Consider the following 19,472-nt stretch of genomic DNA (forward strand, 5'->3'; position numbering starts at 1 on the left):
GAGATCATTGCGCAGAAGATTGAAAAAAATATGTATTATTCCATCCGTCCGATTTCTTTATCTTTAAAGCATCAACTTCAAATACTAATGTGGCATTATCATTAATTTAACACATCTAAATGCACAGCAACCGAAAATTGTTTTTATAGAACACTCGCCCAAAACACACTATGTGCAGTATTAGATGCGCATAATGCAACTTTGACATGTGAAACACAGTGTATTCATGTCTATCAAGCATTTTATGACAAAATTCGAAATTTAATAGAAAATTATCCAAAAAAAAATTGATCTAAAGATATTTCAACCGTATTTTATGCTCATTTGCATCGACAAAACCCATTTAGGCATGCACTTATATAACGAGGTAGAAATATAACTGTGGGTCTAATTGTTCGCGGTTTTATAAAATGTTACAGTTCAGCAGGATATGTTACAGTTTTCGGGTGCTACTTCTGAATATATTACAGATTTAGGATGATACTTTTTGAAATACGTTTAGGCAATATACACATGTACTTTACCAGAATAGTAACTAAAGTATAAACATCATAAATTATGCAAGTTTATTTGCAAGATGTAAAAAATATATTACACCAAGTGCATTGTTTCGAATCTAGAAATTCTAAATATTAAACATCTGTGTACTAAAATGATATAAACATTTTCATTGGAAAACTGGTGTTCTATATCACCATAATTACCATAATCTAATAATAATATAGTCACCATAATCACCAATTCGCATTGAATCATCGTTTGCACTTTAATCGCCTGATCCTTTATAAATAGCACCTGTTTAGGCTACCAAGCAATCGATATGACCTAGCTTCAGAAGAGCTTGGCAATGCGTGTCTTTAACAACGAGTTCAGTTACTAATATGCTTAAAAGAAAATATCCTCTCTGAATCGATTGGAGAACTTAATTGACTTTTCTAAAGAAAATTCGTACATGTGCAATAAAACTTTATTTCAAATAACAAAAGATACTTTTTGTGAAAACATATATACGTATTTACTGTTGGAACAACCACCGAATCACTGTTTGCAGACGCGTAGCTGCCTACACGCAGAAATGCAGCTGCGTAATAAAGATCTGTCAAGCATGCACAACTAATTGGCTAATCTGAAGCACAGAAAGGAGCCTATATTAGTAGTAGTAGTAGGTTTTGTTGTTGCTGCTGCTGTTGTTGTTGTTTTTGTTGTAGTAGTTGTTGTTGTATTCATTTGATGGGTATGCAGTCGCCATTTTCGAAGATAAACTTTTAAATCAAAGTAATATTTCATCTAGATATAAATGTGTGCCCGAAAAGTTCAACAAGAGAATGAATCGCATTTAAAACGTAAGCATTGGTTTTCAACTTTCTATTAGCAGAACTGAAGAATTTGAGAATTCCTGCAAGGATAACTGATCTTCATATTAGTTTTATTGTGCCAGGTATACCAATGAACTCTAAATGCGTTTATTAAATATGAAACCATTCCTTCATTTTTTTTCAGTATAAGAACATCGTTTTGTATGTGTGAATAAGTGTAGAAATAACTTTTGAGACAGTCTTGTACCTTTCCGTTATGAGTAAACTGTTGCGAAATTCAATCATCATCAGCATCACCACCATCGTCATTATCATCGTCATCATTTTCAATTTTATATCACCATCACCATCACCATCAGTCCCATCATTAATTATCAATAACCATCATCAGTCATCATCATAACCTTTATCATTTGATTTTCAACGTACTCGTCGGATTGAGGGAAGATTCTAAGGTGAAATTAGCACGATTTAGAGAATGCTGTTAAGGCTGTACAATCTGGTGACTCATTTAGACGGGCATCGGCAAACTTAAATGTACCAAGAAGCACCATTGGTGTTCGTATTTTAGGCTGGTTTGATATTATGAATCAGTGATGCATGGAAGACCGCCCGCGATTCCTCTTGATGTTGAAAACAGAATTGTTAAGTCGGTGAAAGTGGCTCCTTGAATTGGAGTTGGGCTAAGCATAAAACAAATCACCTACGCATGTTACACCTCATTTCTTAAATTTGGGCGAAATACGTCTTTAGTAATGTTATATGCATGTAACAAGGATGTTACAAGGATGTTACATAGATGTTACTTATGTTATGTGCGTCTGGGAAGAGGCGACTATTTGCATGCTACTGAACACTACTTGAACGTCTTTACAAGTTACTTAATGTTACATCTTGTTACTTGATGTTATTCCTGTAACAAATGCAAAGTGTGTCACCAGATTGGGCCAATTTTATGCCCTATCTCAAACAAATTTATATAATTGCTAGAACTATTATATTTTGTAGGCGCATAAAATTTTAAACGTCAGACTTTCAATACGGGTGAAGATTGTTGGGAGAGGGTAAAGAGAAGAGACTTTCAATACGAGTGAAGATTGGTGGGATAGGGTAAAGAGAAGACACCCTGAAATTACACTCGGGAATCCTGAGAGGCTATCGTAGTGAGAACGTGGATGCTTAATCCAAATGTAATAGACAATATGACTTGGGTGAGTTAATACGAGCTTTGTGTGAGCAAAATCGAAAACTGGAACTGTAATGAAACCGGCCTGAATTTCGAGCATTGTCATTTGATGTTTGTTAATCTGATGTGTGTAGAACTAAACTGAAATCGAATAATCTTACTATTATGGCTTGTATAAATCGTGCCAATTGGGTAAAACAAAAAGAACCAACATGGAAGATTAAATCACTGAAGGAGAATTCAGGAGAGATAAAATAAGAGAACAAGAGTTACAGAGAAACAAAGAAAATGTTTTGTTTTGTTTTAGATGGGTTTAACGTCGCACCGACACAATTATATAAGATTCTTTCACTGGTTGTAGGTGCAGATGGGAATTTACGGCCTCGATGGTAACTGTTTAGGTGGTAACGAGGCTCCAGCCGAGTTACCGCCTAAACAGTAACCCGAGAGCCGGATATTCCCATCTGCATCTATAACAAGTGACAGAATTTTTTTCTTGCATACCGATATCAAGAAATAATAATAAAAATAAAATCAATCGAACGGCTTTCTTTTTAGAACTATTTCTTATAGCAGCGTATTTAAACAAAGCGCGGGAAAGCAACGTCCGTAAACAGGAAAGACGTTTCAAAGACAAATAACAATGTTTAGTTCCGGTTTTGTTTTATCAGTTGCAGCGTAATGTTATGAATTTTTGATAAAATAACGTGTTTTGAATCGAGAAATATACTATCAGGAACAAAGAGGAACTGTCAAGATATTGGATTTTTATTCCGTTTTTTTTTAAATAAAATATAAATAATTACATAAATCTTCTACATATATGTAGCTCGTAATACGTCATTTAAAACACGAGAGTCACCCCGGGGTGTAAGATGGATTTTTCCAGCATCGGTAAAAATACCGGAAATCCCCGTCTGGTATGCAAGAATATGTCATATGGCGACGTTTCAGCTATGATGGCATTATTATATCCGTGCATTTTTTCATCACGAGCGGGTTCCTGGGTAGAACCATCGACCTACCGTAAGCCAGCTGGATGGCTTCCTCTCATTAAGAATTCAACGCCACGAGTGAGACTCGAACCCACATCGGTGAGGGGCAAGTGATTTGAAGTCCACGACCATAACCACTTGGCCACGGAGACCCCGAAGAAAGAAAGACAATGCCGCAAAAGAGAACACATGAAAATGGTCGTCCGCAGGAGATTTTTGAAGACATGTAAATGATGAATATGACATCAATGAAAGTATTCATGATCATGACAGATACCAACAAACTGGAGAAAAGGAGAATGAAATCAGACAGAATCATTGAAAATAATTACCCAAAAGATAAAATTGGTGAAATTAATATGCCAACTTTTAACAAATGAATAGATATGACAGCCAAAGAATGAAAGGAGAGAGTCAAAGAAGAGAGGAGTTTAGAAAATCCGAAAGACCTACTTGTTACCGATTCATAGAACATGTTACCAGAAATGATACAGATATTGAGAAAGGAGTCACATAGTACTGACAGGTCACAGCTACACGACCCTTACGTTTCTCTTCATTTCATGATTCTATGAAAAGAAGTAAGGATTTGTTCAATATCGATGAAATTGCATTCGACTGAATTAAAAAATGAACTGATCATAACTGACTATGATTCGATCTCACAGCAAACGTGTGTCAAAGAGCTTACTATTACCCCCTAACTAAACAGATAAACGATTGAGGGGAGCGGTGGTCTTTAGGTAAAGGTGTCAGCAGCTCAATCCGTGGGTCCATCGAGCACCACGCCCACGCTTTCTCATATGACACCAGTACTTATTGCACAAAAATGCAAATACATCGGTAAAATATCAAAAATACCCAAAATGATGGCTATTATAATTTATTTTATCAGCAGGACATGAATATAAGAAGCAACAGACACGCCCACACTCTGAGAGACATGTTGTTTTAACCATGACGAGAATTGGCCTAGATTTAAATGATATATTAGTAAGAGAGGCCTGTCGCTTCTGACTATTGACAATAAAAAACAAATACTGATTGAATGGAATAAGGCCGTGACTTTTATTATTATAATATTATTACAGAAATTAATGAAATATCATGGCATATTGTATGAGATGGAAGTATCATAAAAATTGAAAAAGCATGAAATGATAGATTTCTAGCCAAAATGCATAGAAACAAAATAGGCAACGCTATGATGCTGAAGCTCTATTTATGATAAGCACACATATACTAGACAATGGAGGGGAAAGAATGCGAATTGTGCTAGCAAATGCAGCTACCGAAAATCCGAGGCCAAGATGTTCAACGAATTCTCAACATCATGACAATGGATTTTGCTCTGATTGCCTAAAGTATGCTGATAGACGTGTATACAATATGCCATACCGAAATGCACAAAGTGTGTTGAGGGCCACCGAATATTTTTTGAAATAAAATTTGCCCATTAAGAGGTACATTGAATAATGTATTTAATTACTGAACAGCCACGTGCAAACATTCATTTCTTTAAAAATATCAGATCTTCTGGATTATTTACTTTCAAAGATGGCATTATAAGCTATAATCAACTCTATTTGATATTTCTCTTGATTTTACCTAATCAACACTATATAGCAGTAACTTTTTCCTCGCAAATTTGTTGGATCTAATCCGAAATATATCAGGCGGTAATCTTTATAAGACACGTACTTTTTAATTCAGCCATTATTCAAGTATGTAATTACGTATATTTGAATAGATCAATACTTTTACTTAATAGTTGTTTTTGCTTACCCTACTAGCAAAGTTTCCATTTGTTTTCACCAGTCCAAGGTGAAAGAACTCTACCGAGGTCATGCCACCCTGCCACTCCCAGTGTATATTTAGATTTAGCAAAGTCTCTAATTCAATCCGCCAAATGGTTTGACGGTGCTCTCATGCTGCCCTTCTATTCTTAGTGTACTGTTTGTATCGACAGTTCTTCTTTCTTGGCTCCGGTATGATAACATATATCGGCAGTACAACACCAATGACAAGAGGATGTAGAAGCTGCATGCACAAGGAACTAAATAAAAGTAAATATAATATCAAAATTATTTTTTTCTATTTTAATGGGTTTAATGTCGCCAATTCAAATCTTTAAATAACAGAAATACTATACAGTTTTTTTTTTTTTTTTATTGATGAATGATTCATTATAACGATAATGACACAAAGCGTAGGCCTACAACCCTAGATTTGGCGCTCAGAATGAAAATAATTAGTTAGATGGCGGCAGTAAGATATCATACTGACGCAATATTCAAGAATCATTGTTATTGCAATTTCTTACGACTAAGTCATTGGCAGTATAATACGAAATATTTTCATACGTAATACATACATGCATAAAAAGCATCTAGCACCGAATAAGCAAAGTCGCATTTCAAAAGCAAAATTTGTATGATATATGCCGTACAAATCACTTCGATCAATTTAACCTACATAGACAACCTGTTTTACAAAAGCCGCAGGAAAACAGTTTAATAACAAGCATTAACACAGATATTACGGACACAAACCTATGTGTAGTCTGTATCACATACGATAGAACAAAACGGACTAATAACAACGTTTCAATAACATCGAAATTTATCATCTGCTTCTACAACAACCACATCAAAACAGTTTTTGATAACAAGCGTTTAAATAGATAATTTGGTCACTAACCGATTTAGATGACAGAGCAAAACAGACCAAAGACGACGGTTTAATAACATATAGCTTTTACCGGACTACTTACCTTCAGGTATTGCTACCAAGAACATATTTTAACAACTTTACCAAATAACAGCATAAATTTCTATTGTCCAGCTGTATGTTTTCTTCACCCATCACCCAAAAGAAAGTTCCTTTCAATACCTGCTTGGAAATAAAACAAAGCAAAAAATTTTACTGATGTATATACTTAATGCATGTTTAATTTTTAAAACTATTTCCAGTTTCGGAAGGTCAATATAGCACTGCTGTAATTATCGCCTAATGTACAGTAAAATGCATAGACTAATAATCATCATCATAAACACCACCACCATCATCATCATCATCACCATCATCATATTTTACTTTTGTGATTAAAGGTATGATTAATAGCACAACGTCGCCATCAACATCCTCATCATGAGGATACCATCAAAATTATATAAATAGAACAAAAAACAATAACCACGATATTATATTTCTTAAACTAGAGATGCTTTTGAGAAAAGCACATGTCTCCCAGAACTGTCTTATCAGATTTTCAGTGCTTTGATTATAACTGACTGCCTTATCAGACTTTCAGTGCTTTGATTATAAAAAAAACAAGTTTCAAGGACCAAAATTCCAAAGTGCATGGGCCGATTTGGCAGGTTATCGAACTTTGCCGAGGTATTATGGTCGAACACATTTTGTTTAAGTTTGGTGAAGATTGTTACGCTTTCAAAGTATTCAACTGCTATTGGCAACAACCAAAGAAAGATGCGTTCATTCATTCCCAAATTTGCAATCATATATATATATATATATATATATATATATATATATATATATATGTGTGTCGTAAATAACCGATGTTTGTTGGATATTAATAAATAACACATGGAAATATTTAGAATTACATTGTATTCAAGAGCTTTAGTGGCCAATTATTGTTACTTTTCATTCATCTTTAATTTAATGAAATACATTGTAAATAAAAAATACAATTTGTTCAAAAACTTATCTGCATTTTTCTTGCATCCTCCTCTTTGTGGCAACTTTACTGGAAAACGCCAGCTCTTCAAACATGTGATGAAGGTATTTTTGTACACGAACTATCGACTTGTCTGCTTCGTTATTTGTGAAGGTATAAACCGGTTTGAAATATAAAATGATAAAATTGACCACACCCGTGACCTGCTCGTGCGTGAAATTGATTAATCGAGGCATGTTATATTGTATGGACTGGATTAGAGTAATAGAAGCAGAAATTATAGCTCTTGTGTACCTACTGAAAAATAACATAGATTTATTTCTCAAGAGAACATAAATTCCTCTATTTCATATCCTCCAGCATATGAAGATTAGATGTAAATGGCATGACAGTATGAACAAGTATGTATGAACATCAAAATACGTTATTTTAACTGGCATATGGTGTACTTAATGTGTTTTAGGGGAAGACATTGATGCGAAAATAATATGAGATTTATTCGAATAGAGAGAAAATAACCTCTTCATATGCCGTTGCTCGTTTTTTTTTTTTGTGTTTTTTTTTTCTTCTTTTTTTTTGTGCGTAAACGGTTTGCAACTTGGCTTTCTAAAAATTATTCACTTGCCCAAAAGACGGTCAATCATTGATAGGGAAATTGAAAAAAGATGCGGACCTCACTTAATGAACGTGCATAGGTACCCTCTTTCCAACACACCACTACTTGTACGTGATCGATACGAGAATAATTCTCTATAATGAAAGTATCCATCACAAAATATAAGATTGTGAAGATTGTGAATTTCGATTCAATTAGAAAATTATAGTAACTAATTCAATATCAACGTGTACTCGTCGTCTGCTGACGATATGACGTTGTCTGGTAGTGGTTGGCAGGTTTCACAGTCTACTTGTGATACGTCAGCGTCTGCTTGCCACATGTGTTTGTCTGCAAGTGATAGTGATAGTCTGCTGGTAGCGATATGTCTGCTGATGATAGTCGATCGTCAGCCGGCGACATGTCATGGTCTGCTGGTGCTAGGTCATCATTTTTGCTGGTGATAGGCCATCGTCTGATAGTGATATTTCATCGTCGACCGGCTGCAAGTGCTAGTTCGTTGTCTGCTTGTTTCGTCGTTTGCTAGAGAGATTTCATCGCGATAGGTCAACATCTCCTGATGATCAGTTTTGAATAGTTCCTTCTTCAATTTCGGTTCCTCAGACAGACAAATTTTCATATTAGAGAGCTTCAGACTATCCGGCCTTTTGATATTAAACCTGACTTAAAGCGTAATGACAGTCTTATGTATCTTATAAGTCCAAAACGTTTTCAATGTTTTTATGGCATCATAGATATCATTAACAGCTTCATATTCACTGTACTGAATGATGGAAGACATATGTGAAAGGAGAGTATGTACATAGTAAGAATAAATGTTGATGAGTTCTTTCAGATAAGGATGTTTAATCTAAGGTGGCGTAAAATGCTTTAAAATATTATAACAAATTACGACAGAGCCTCGTTACCGCCCAAAACAAGTTACCCTCAAACCTGATATTCCTATCTGCTCAACAACCAATGACAGATTATTATATTCAGGCATTCTACATTCTATATGGAACAAAGAAAGAAAAGAAAGGTTAATTCATACCTTCACTGGGATTTAATTTTGCGGAGAAAATATAACAAGAGGGCCATGATGGCCCTATACCGCTCACCTAAGTACCGTTGCTCTTAATGATAAGATCAAGTTTTGACATAGATCACATAGGCATACATATTAAATATCATCAGGATAAATATTTTAAAATTTTCTTGTAACAGTCTCTTTTGACCTATGGGTCACATACTAGTCAGGGCCAATCTAGACACAATGTTTGAGGGTCCTAGGCTCAAATGCTGCATTTTTGTACTAGCATGACTATTCCTTACCCTGGAAGACTTAAATAACATTTAAAACCAGTCGCATTAGATGCTGGTGAGGTATATTCATTTACGTAAAATAAAGGGAGGTAATTTGTCATAAATTCAGTCAAAAGCTATCTACTTTGATTGTTCGAGTCCATCTGATGACATAAATGACATTTCAAATCAGTATCTTCATTGGTTACTGAGATACACCCATTTTAATTTGAGACAAAGGGAGGTAATTTGACATAAAATCAGACCATAGTTATCTGCCTTTTTTGTCTCAGTCCGACATATGACATTAATGAAATTTCAAATGAGTCCTATAAATACTTACCGAGATTTTTATTAAAATCAGGCGAGATAATCATACATTGGTATATGCATGCAAAAGATACAGAGTACAAGCCTGAACAACAATATATTATTAAAACAGTCACATCTATAAACGTTTAATCAAGAGTTTTCTAACATGACTATTTCTTACCATGGAAGACATAAATAACGTTTCAAGCTGGTAAGGTATATTCATTAACATGAAATATAAAGGGAGGTAATTTGTCATAAATTCAGTCAATATCTATCTTCACTGATTGTCCAGTTCAATCTGATGACATAAATAAAATTTCAGATCAGTATCTTCATTAGTTACGGAGATATACCCATTTTAATTTGAAATATTGGGAGGTAATTTGACATAAAATCAGTCCACAGTTATCTACCCTGATTGTCTCAGTTCAACTAATGACAATAATGAAATTTAAAATGAGTCCAATAAATACTTATAAATACAAATCAATTTTCATTAAAACAAGGGGAGGTAATCAGATATGAAATAACTCCGGAACCTATGACTGGATCTGACAGATTCGTCATGGAATCCAAAATTTATTGTTGTTGAAGATATTTTGCAAGTTTGTATCAAATCAAACCACAAATGAAGTCTATACATGCTATATGGCTGCAAAAGCCAAAATAGCAAATTTTAGCCATTTAAGGGGCCATAACTCTGGAACCAATGATAGGATCTGGCCAGTTTTCTAAAGAAACCGAGATATCATGCCAATACAACTTATGGGCAAGTTTGATTAATGTTGATTGCAAAATGTGGTGTCTATCGTGTTCACAAACAAAAAATGGTAAATTTTGGCCTTTTAAGGAGCCATAACTCTGGAATCCATTACCAAATCTGGCCAGTTTTCGAAAGGAACTGAGATATTATGCCAATACAACTTGTGTGCAAGTTTGATTAAAATTGATTACAAACTGTGGTCTCTAGCGTGTTCACAAGAAATTGTGGACGACGGACGAAGGGCGATCATAAAAGCTCACGTTGTCACTACGTGACGGGTGAGCTAAAAATCAAACACCAGAAATGACAAGAGCTGTCTCGGAAAAAAATGTCACGCACATTTACACTTCATGGATCTTGTAATATATGATGTAGAACAGATATTGTCAGTTTCAATCTAATCCATTCAGTAATAACACAGACAGACGTAAGGACTTCAAATGAATCAAACTTTTACCTGAAGTAGTTCTAAGTAAAATGAACATATTTAAGTCATCTTGGTTTTTTTTTTTTTTTTTTTTTTTGGTTCGGTTAACGCCTTTTAAGCATTTTAGTTAAACAACGATGGGCAGTTAACCTAGCCAGTGACCCTGGATTCTGTACCAATACAGACTTTGTTCTCCGCAAGTAACTGTCAACTTCCTCACATGAATCAGAGGTGGAGGACAAATAATGTCAAACACGTTGTCTTCTTTATAATCGTCACGGAGAACATACGCCCTGCCCCGGGATTGAACTCACGACCCCACGATCTGTAGATCTGCTCTCCCCCATATTAAGCTATGCGGGCGGGCTTATTTAAATCAGAGTTATTAACTTTGTATCATATGACATGGATGATGATATGAGACAAGAAGATGTTTACATGAAATAAATTAAGTAATAACCGAGACAGAATGAAAGTGCTTTAAAACACTTTAACTTGAAATAAAAAGGCGAATATCACCATTCATATTATGCATGTGGTCTCAACAAGTCATACCAGAAATTTATTGTTTATAGACGAACTATATTTCCGATACTTGAGGGGAATCACCTACTTTTTTAGAACACATGCAAGTCTATAAATAAATCACGTGTAACAATGTAATGTATAACGTTATTCAATCCTAGATTTGCCGCATACACGAGTATAATTATACAAAATGAACAATTGAAAAAATGTGGCCTATTACCAAAATCGGTGGTTGGTCATAGTGCTTTGTATTCAGTCGTTAGTATTTTAAGCAATTTAGAAGCTTTTAAATTTAAGTCTTCACTGTCTTTTTTATCAACGTACACAAATATCATGTAAAATTTTATACGATTTTCTAATGAATGTCATTCAGCAGTTTAATTAATCTTCAAGGAGAAATTCTCCATTATAGTTAGAGAGCTTTGTTGTCTTAAACTTATAATTTTGTGTTAAATGCTCATTATTGTTTAAACTGTTCCGGTCATTAAATTTTTGTCAACACTTATTCTTTTCAAAATTGGCTTTCAAATTTGACCACTCGTATTTAAAATCTTGAAACAAGTAAAATATTTATTGGTCACCGAAAGTATAAATCTGCCTAAATGTCAGGGTACTTGGCTATAATGATTAGGTATTTATCATTCCTCGCAGCTGTGGTGGTTTGAAACCTCGCTTATGGTGTAGAATTCTTTAATGTGAGGAATCAATCCATCTGGCTTCTACTGCACGGACGGATAACTGGGGTCGTCTTCCAACGTAAAGAAGTTGAAAAGTTGCAAAATGACATATGATATTTAGGTGTGATTTCAGACCGAAATAAACGGGAGCATCCGTCTGGCGGTTATTGTGCCGACCACTCAACGTATGGGCCATGGGTTCGAACGTAACTTGCGTCATGAGCACAGCTCCAGCGGTGCAGGCACACGTAAAATGTAAATTCTTTCATTCACAAGTGAAAGATATTTCAGTGTTACAAATGATAAGAGTTTTATTTTCAGTGAATAACATGTATTATACAGGATGTTTATGATGTTGCGCTCATTTTACAAGCAGCTATAAATTAACAAATTTTGATTCCTGTTCAAATGTTGTTTCGTTTCTTCTCATAGTTATTAACACAGTGGACCCAAAATGACAATCGGTATTGTCCGTTCAAATACGTGTTCTCCTGGTGCGATGTGGGCATTTCTCAGTGATGTTCGAAGGATGCCGAAATAGCATACGATGATGATATGCCGGGACTGCCGATTGTCATTACTGATCCACTGCCTTAGGCATAATATTAATATGTTATAATATAACTGAAATTGATGTTTGTTTGTTTGTTTTGGGTTTAACGCCGTTTTTCAACAGTATTTCAGTCATGTAACGGCGGGCAGTTAACCTAACCAGTGTTCCTGGAGTTCTGTACCAGTACAAACCTGTTCTCCGCAAGTAACTGCCAACTTCCCCACATGAATTATCAGAGGTGGAGGACTAATGATCAGACACAATGTCGTTTATCAAATAGTCACGGAGAACATACGCCCCGCCCGAGGATCGAACTCGCGACCTCGCGATCCGTAGACCAACGCTCTTACCTACTGAGCTAAGCGGGCGGGCTGAAATTGATGAAAACGATGCAAATTTATGTATATCAAATCCCTTGCAGAGTTTACCTCCACTAGCGGTACATACTAATCACTTTTATCATGATGAAAATCACATGACTGTTACAAAGAAATTCAAACATTTCCAAGTTTATATAATTTATTATATCCAAAACATTTTTCTATGTGAATTATGCTATCTACTCAGTTAATAAGCCAAAAGTGTTGTTCAAAGTTGAAAAATAAAGTTCAAAATTTCTAACCAGTTCAGCTTTTTTCTCATCAAGTTGTTTTTGACGTTGTTATTGTTTTTAAGATGTGAAAATTGTACCTTCAAGAAATTTGCAAAAAGGAAATATGAATAGTTTTTTATTTACCTATCCAAGTGATGGAAGTAAATATGTCGATACGTTATCTTTCAAATTACAATTAAAATTATTAGACATATTTTGGATAACAAACGTTTTAAGATGAAGACACAATGACAGAAGATAACTTTAAATGAAGAAAATGCATGCCTGCTTTTATTTGTATAACTCATTTATAAATCACTTACACAGGTCTTATGTACGTACGTGACAGACCGACCGACGTGTGCAAAGCAAGATTCCCCAGCTTTTTTCAAAGGGGTGAGGGAACATACGGACCATCTACACTCTAAGCCTAATCATCTTACCAACTTTGAAGGGTTTGGGACAATTAAATCTCAAGTTATTGAGCGGCAACAGTTTTCAACTTTTAGGCCCCGAGACTTTTGCTGTAACCTACTGACCCCAAAAACAGCCAGGGCCATCTACTTCAAAAGACTAATCATGCTGTACTGGGTTATAAAGTTATTAAACGGGCAGGCCCCTGTGACTCTGGTCTTTGACGTACTGACCCAATAAAACAATAGGTGTCATCAGTTTATTCTTCTTGAGCCCAATCATGCCAATAAGTTTGAAGGTTCCGGATCATGTTGTTCTCACGTTATTGAGTTTTCAACTTTCAGGCCCATGTAGCCTTGACCTTTGACCTATAGACCGCCATTAAAATAGAGGTCATCTACTTTTCATAAGCCCAGTTTGAACGTTATAAGTTAATTGATTTCCATGTTACTGCGCGGAAACCGTTCGCGCTGCCCACGGTTGGCTATATAAACCGGTCGAGTTGACCGACATATGCAAAGCAATACGAAATAAAGCAATAAATAACTTAATTTATTGGTGTATATGTTTCGCATAACTGATAGCATTGAGAGGGGATTACTGTACGAGGGGATGGACGTAACGTTTAATATATACATTTCTTTTTCAAGCTATATAATGAGACAAATTCTTCAGTCATGTCAGTCATGGATCTGTCTCCTTTTACTTTGTAACAACTATGTAATATAATGTCAATTGCCTTAGAGATTTAATGTATACTTTTATAAGCGAACATACTTAATTTTAACTTTGTACAATCTTGCAAAGTTAGTTATTAACTAGTTATTAACAACAAATTTGTTAAGAAAACTAAGGTAAAGACGATGAAAACGGATAGTATGAGAAAACAAAATCTCGTAAAAACATGATAAAGATATTTACAACATATGCAATTATGCGAAATTCCTTGCAAGGGATGATAATGATCCTTCAATTCAAGCATTATTGAAACAAAAGCAAGACATAAATAGGGCAATTAATAAATTATCTTCATACATTTTAAAGGTACTTCTGCACGTTTGATAAACCTGAAGTAATGGCGTAACATTATTTATATCATTTATCCCAAAACATAGAATAAAGCCTGGATTCGGCGTACGGAAATGAAAATCATTTTATGAATTAATGACAGCTGTTGGGTAAATTGGTTACAATGGCAACGTAACAATCTTTCTAAAGTTAAAATATTATATCTAAACATCTGAAACATAAAAATAATTAAAGAATTGTCTCATGATCAGCTTGAAATACACATATCTCTTTAATCATGTGCAAATATCTCAAAAACAAGCACATGGATCTATACCTTCTATTTCAATATACTAAAGGCCATGTGTTCATTTTTTACTGCGCAAAATTTCATTAAAATTGACATTGTATTCATATATAACAGGAGGTGCCTGATCCGCCAAAAAATGAATCAATATAAAAAGCTTGGCTTAGTGAAAAGCCTATTCAAACAAAGGGCGGTCCTGGGGCGCAGTTGGCGTTCGTCTCTAAACTTCCGGCGAGATACACTTTCGATAGCCTAACTCATTCAAATTGCTTTTTCCACAAATGTCAGACATGACATTGTGTAAAATATTAATGCTCAAACTATGTCATATATACATCAGACTGCACTATTTGAGTTGTACATTATAAAACATTTTTGAGGCGTACATCCTCGGGACCCCTAAAAATTACAGTCCCACACACTCTGATCCAAAACACTGGAACCACCCTCGAAAAGGCTTCTTTTTTATATATATGCACAACAAGAATGGTGGATATAATAAAACAGGTTAGAAATGCAGATCAGAATCTGATAATATTACTACCTATCAATCAGTCAGGGTTAAACTGCTAAAATTTCGTTTATCTTTTTTTTTTGTACCACTAGCGTATATGCAAAAAAAAAAAAAGATCATTTGTAATAATATGGTTGAGATTAAAAGATTAGATCTATTACATCCATTTGTGTAACATCGTTTCGACATACAAAGAATGCATATGAAAAATAACACAATATTGTACTTTTGCATGTACCAAATGTTTGGAGTGTCATAAAACTCATTATTTTGCACTCAACACAATCATCTGATCACCAAAACATCCGACATAGACTTCATGTTGTTCACGATTATAGCAAATTGTTCGTGGGAACGACAGAGCTTCTATCATTGTGTGACCTTGCTTCAAATCAGCCGAGATACGATGTATGTCGCCTCTGCAACACACCAGCAAGGATCCATCGTCTAGCATCATCATTCCCATTGGGTATGAAAAGTTTTTGTTTTTGTACTCAGCAGATATATCACCTTGTAATGTTATACTGACGACACTGTGGCTACCATAGTCACTGATGAAGATATGTCTCAGATCCGTACTCAGCAGTAAGCAGAATGGAATGATAATTCTCTTATCATCCAGTAAAATTGTGTTCTGGACGTTACCTTGTGTATCGGTAATAAATACACACTTCGGATTTATGCAAACTGTATAGAGATGACCTTGATGATAGGCTATACCTCTACAGTCTCCTGCAACTGTAAACTTTCGAACAGTTGATAGTTTACCTGCTGTTGTCATTATAAGGATCTCTTTCGTCTTTGGCATTGTCACAGCAATATGGTCCTGAGGCATTACTGCAATGTCCCATGGTTCTGAAGAAAGTGTTGTCTCTTCTATTACAGCTTTATTTTTTATGTCAACAACTTTCAGTTTAACGTTGTTATTGTCAGCCGCCACAAGTTTGTTTGAGGACAGAACAACACAACCTGTGATCCTGCATTCCTTCTGGTCCGATTTCGTCTTTACATTTATGTTTTCTTTGCGGGTTAATTTGTCGATAGGCTTCCTGACCTTTGAAGTTACAAAAGAAGACGAAAGACTGAGCTTTCCAAATGCATTTTGTCTTGAAAGCATGTTTGTCAGGTCTTGGTTTTGATCAAATGTGTATTGCATGTTTGTTTTTTCTAAACTTCTGTCTGCCTCCTTTATTTCGTCTGACTTTAGTTTTGATTTAGCTTGCTTCATTATAATGTAAAGTTGTCCATTCTGCTGTGAGGCTTTGTAATCTTGAAGTCTCGACTGTAGTTGTTTGACATCTGAAGAAATGTTTGTACATGTTTCAAGTATATTCTTTACTGTTTGTTTATCTGTTAACTTCTTTTTGTCAGCATCTGACTTGATTTGCTTTTGTAGTTGGTCTAAACGATCATTTATCTCTATGCGAAACATTTTTATTTCTTTGAGCAGCTTATCATAGCAAAAATCTAGTTCTTTTTCTCTATTTGAAGCCTGCTTTAGAACATTGTCAGCCTCATTTACTTTTTGATCAAGCTCCCTTAGTAACTATCTGAACTCTGCACTGTCCCCAATACCTGCACATTTATCAGGTATATAGTCAATATCACATGCTCTGTGATTCAGGACGATACAATCGTTGCAGCCGAGAGCTTCATGTTTTGGACAGAAAAATTTAATCACTTCCTTTTTGTGCACTTGACACTTCTCGGTACATTTGTCTGACTCCTTGCTAACAGCATGTTTAGCCATATTATCTTTGTTTACCAGCTGATGGTGTTTGTTAGCCTTTAACCTTTGATGATAAGCAAAGCAGTTCTTACACAAGTGTTCTTGACAGTCCACACAAAATCCATGAGCTTCTATTTGCTGACCAATCGCCAAACATGGTTCACATCTATGGTCAAAGTCCTCTGCTGAGCCTTTGGATAGGGAACCTTGAAAATCGGCAACCTTCCTACCCGATACTGCCATATTAGAGGATCTTTAAAGGTCAAACTTTGAACTAGTGTTGAATTTTAGATTGATAAAATGTCTGTTTATTTTGCTAAAATAATTGTTACTTAGTAAAGTATTCCGCAACACGACACATAATTTCCCGTTGAAAGAAACACCGGAGATAAATGTGTGTAAAATGAAAAGAAATTTAGAAAAATAAAACAATTTCTGTAGTTACGGTTAACATTAACCTAATTTTACTTCCTTTTCAAGAACGAGTCTATAAATATCATGTCCTAAATAAATTGAACTTTATTGTTACAGCAGTCAAGGGCAAATAAAACCATGTCTACCCCAAATAAACTTTAATAAGTTATCACCCCTCTGTATTTTATTGAAAAAAAAATCTTTTTATTACTGTGAAAGTTTTAAATCCAGCAGCATAGCGGCCCGACAGACTACTTGTAGTGTATTTATTGTGACTTTGCAACAGAACATTTGAGAGTAGACTTAACAGAAATTAAAAACAAGAGTTATTGTCCAATTTGTGGTTAATTTATGCTCAATGAAATACATGAAACAAAATTTTTAATTATTCTGGAAGGGCCTGGTGTCCTGTTGGACTCGTGCATATATCGTAAAGTACTGACCTAGATAATACGAATTGTTAAGAAAAACTGAACTGTGAAAACAAACGTTTTATCTCAGTAAAGCACAAAAAGATGAATGTTAATTGATAGCTTAACTTGTGGATACAATATGTAATTTGATCGCCATTTAGAGTAAAATATTCATCATCCGACCAGTCAAAGCAAGATAAGAGACATATGTACAAATGCAAAAAATATTAATAAGTCATTATGCTTCAAGGTAGTGAACCCGCAAATACATCCGAATGATATTTCGGCATTCCCCGTTCTTTTTACGGAAAATGCACGTGAGGTAATATGTAGGTGTATGTCCGGAGAATGTCACACTTCTTAAGAGAAAACATAATCATACAGGAATTGAGGGCCCACTACTTTAAACTACCCCATCCAACTGGAAAATAAAAATAGCGTAAATATAAATATATGAAATGCTTGATGAAGACGTGTCTACAGTATCTAGCAACCTATTTTGCTACATTGGTTAATCTTGCATTCTTTAAGCTTGACGGTTTTTTAAAACAAAATATATATCAGAAACACACATGTATGCAAGATACATGGTTTTATTTCATTATGTTAAATGCCAAATTCAAAGCACAAAAGACCCTCGATGTCAGATATGAATGAAATATGAAAACGCGCTTATCATATTTTATGTAAATGGAATAATATAGCCGCTCAAAGTCTGGGTGAAAAGCCAGCCAGAAAATCTAACCGGGTAACCAGCTAGATCCGGGAAAGAAGTAAGCTAACCAGAAGACAATCAAGCGCATTTTCTACACAAAATACAATTTTTACTAAAGAATTATTAAGATATTAGGCGCGGTATTACACTTTTACTTTCTTGCCAATGATTTTACCGCACAGCACAAGAGACAACATGACGAACGAGTGACATCCTCCATTATTCTACGGGTGACGGTAATAATATTAAAAGACATGCAACGAGCCAAGAACCAAGGCAAAGCTGTAGCGGTAGAAAGACAGTAACAAGTGGCATTTAACACTTTTACTTTCTCGCCAACGGTACAATACACAACAGACTATCATGAGATACAAGTGGTACCCTTCATTCATCTACGGGCGACCGTAATAATAATGAACAATATAAAACGAATCGAGGACCAATGCAGTCGTATCGAGGCAGTGGCAAGAATCAGCAAGGCTATATGCAACATCAAAAAGACTATGTATAGCTGACGCAAAGCTGTTTATAACTGATGCAAAGCTATGTAGAACTGCAAAGCTATGCATTACTAACGCAATTAAAGCAATGACTAACTGACGTAAAGCTATGTGTAACTGATGCAAAGCAATGATTAACCGACGAAAAGCTATTTATAACTGACGCAAAGCTATGTATAACTAACGCAATTAAAGCAATGATTAAGTGACGTAAAGCTATGGCGCAAAGCAATGATTAACCGACGCAAAGGTATTTATAACTGACGCAAAGCTATGTTTAACTGACGCAAAGCTATGTGTAACTAACGCAATTAAAGCAATGATTAACTGACGTAAATCTATATGTGTAACTGACGCAAAGCAATGATTAACCGGCGCAAAGCTATTTATAACTGACACAAAGCTATGTTTAACTGACGCAAAGCTATGTATAACTAACGCAATTAAAGCAATGATTAACTGACGTAAAGCTATGTGTAACTGACGCAAAGCAATGATTAACC

At 35.1% G+C, this 19,472-nt stretch overlaps 2 protein-coding genes across 2 annotated transcripts; both read right to left on the bottom strand.

The window, feature by feature from the left end:
* Window positions 1–15,332: 15,332 nt before the first annotated feature.
* On the bottom strand, window positions 15,333–16,633 carry LOC123536701 (uncharacterized). The gene has a single exon (XM_053535580.1). It carries the CDS (start codon window positions 16,628–16,630, stop codon window positions 15,464–15,466), a length of 1,167 nt encoding a protein of 388 aa, XP_053391555.1. The 5' UTR covers window positions 16,631–16,633; the 3' UTR covers window positions 15,333–15,463.
* A 111-nt stretch (window positions 16,634–16,744) lies between these two features.
* LOC128554317 (E3 ubiquitin-protein ligase TRIM33-like) lies at window positions 16,745–17,170 on the bottom strand. Its single transcript, XM_053535581.1, has one exon. The coding sequence runs from the start codon at window positions 17,168–17,170 to the stop codon at window positions 16,745–16,747; it is 426 nt and encodes a 141-aa protein (XP_053391556.1).
* Window positions 17,171–19,472: the final 2,302 nt, after the last annotated feature.

This window comes from Mercenaria mercenaria, unplaced genomic scaffold (genome assembly GCF_021730395.1).
Source record: "Mercenaria mercenaria strain notata unplaced genomic scaffold, MADL_Memer_1 contig_4933, whole genome shotgun sequence".
Lineage (NCBI taxonomy): Eukaryota > Metazoa > Mollusca > Bivalvia > Venerida > Veneridae > Mercenaria > Mercenaria mercenaria.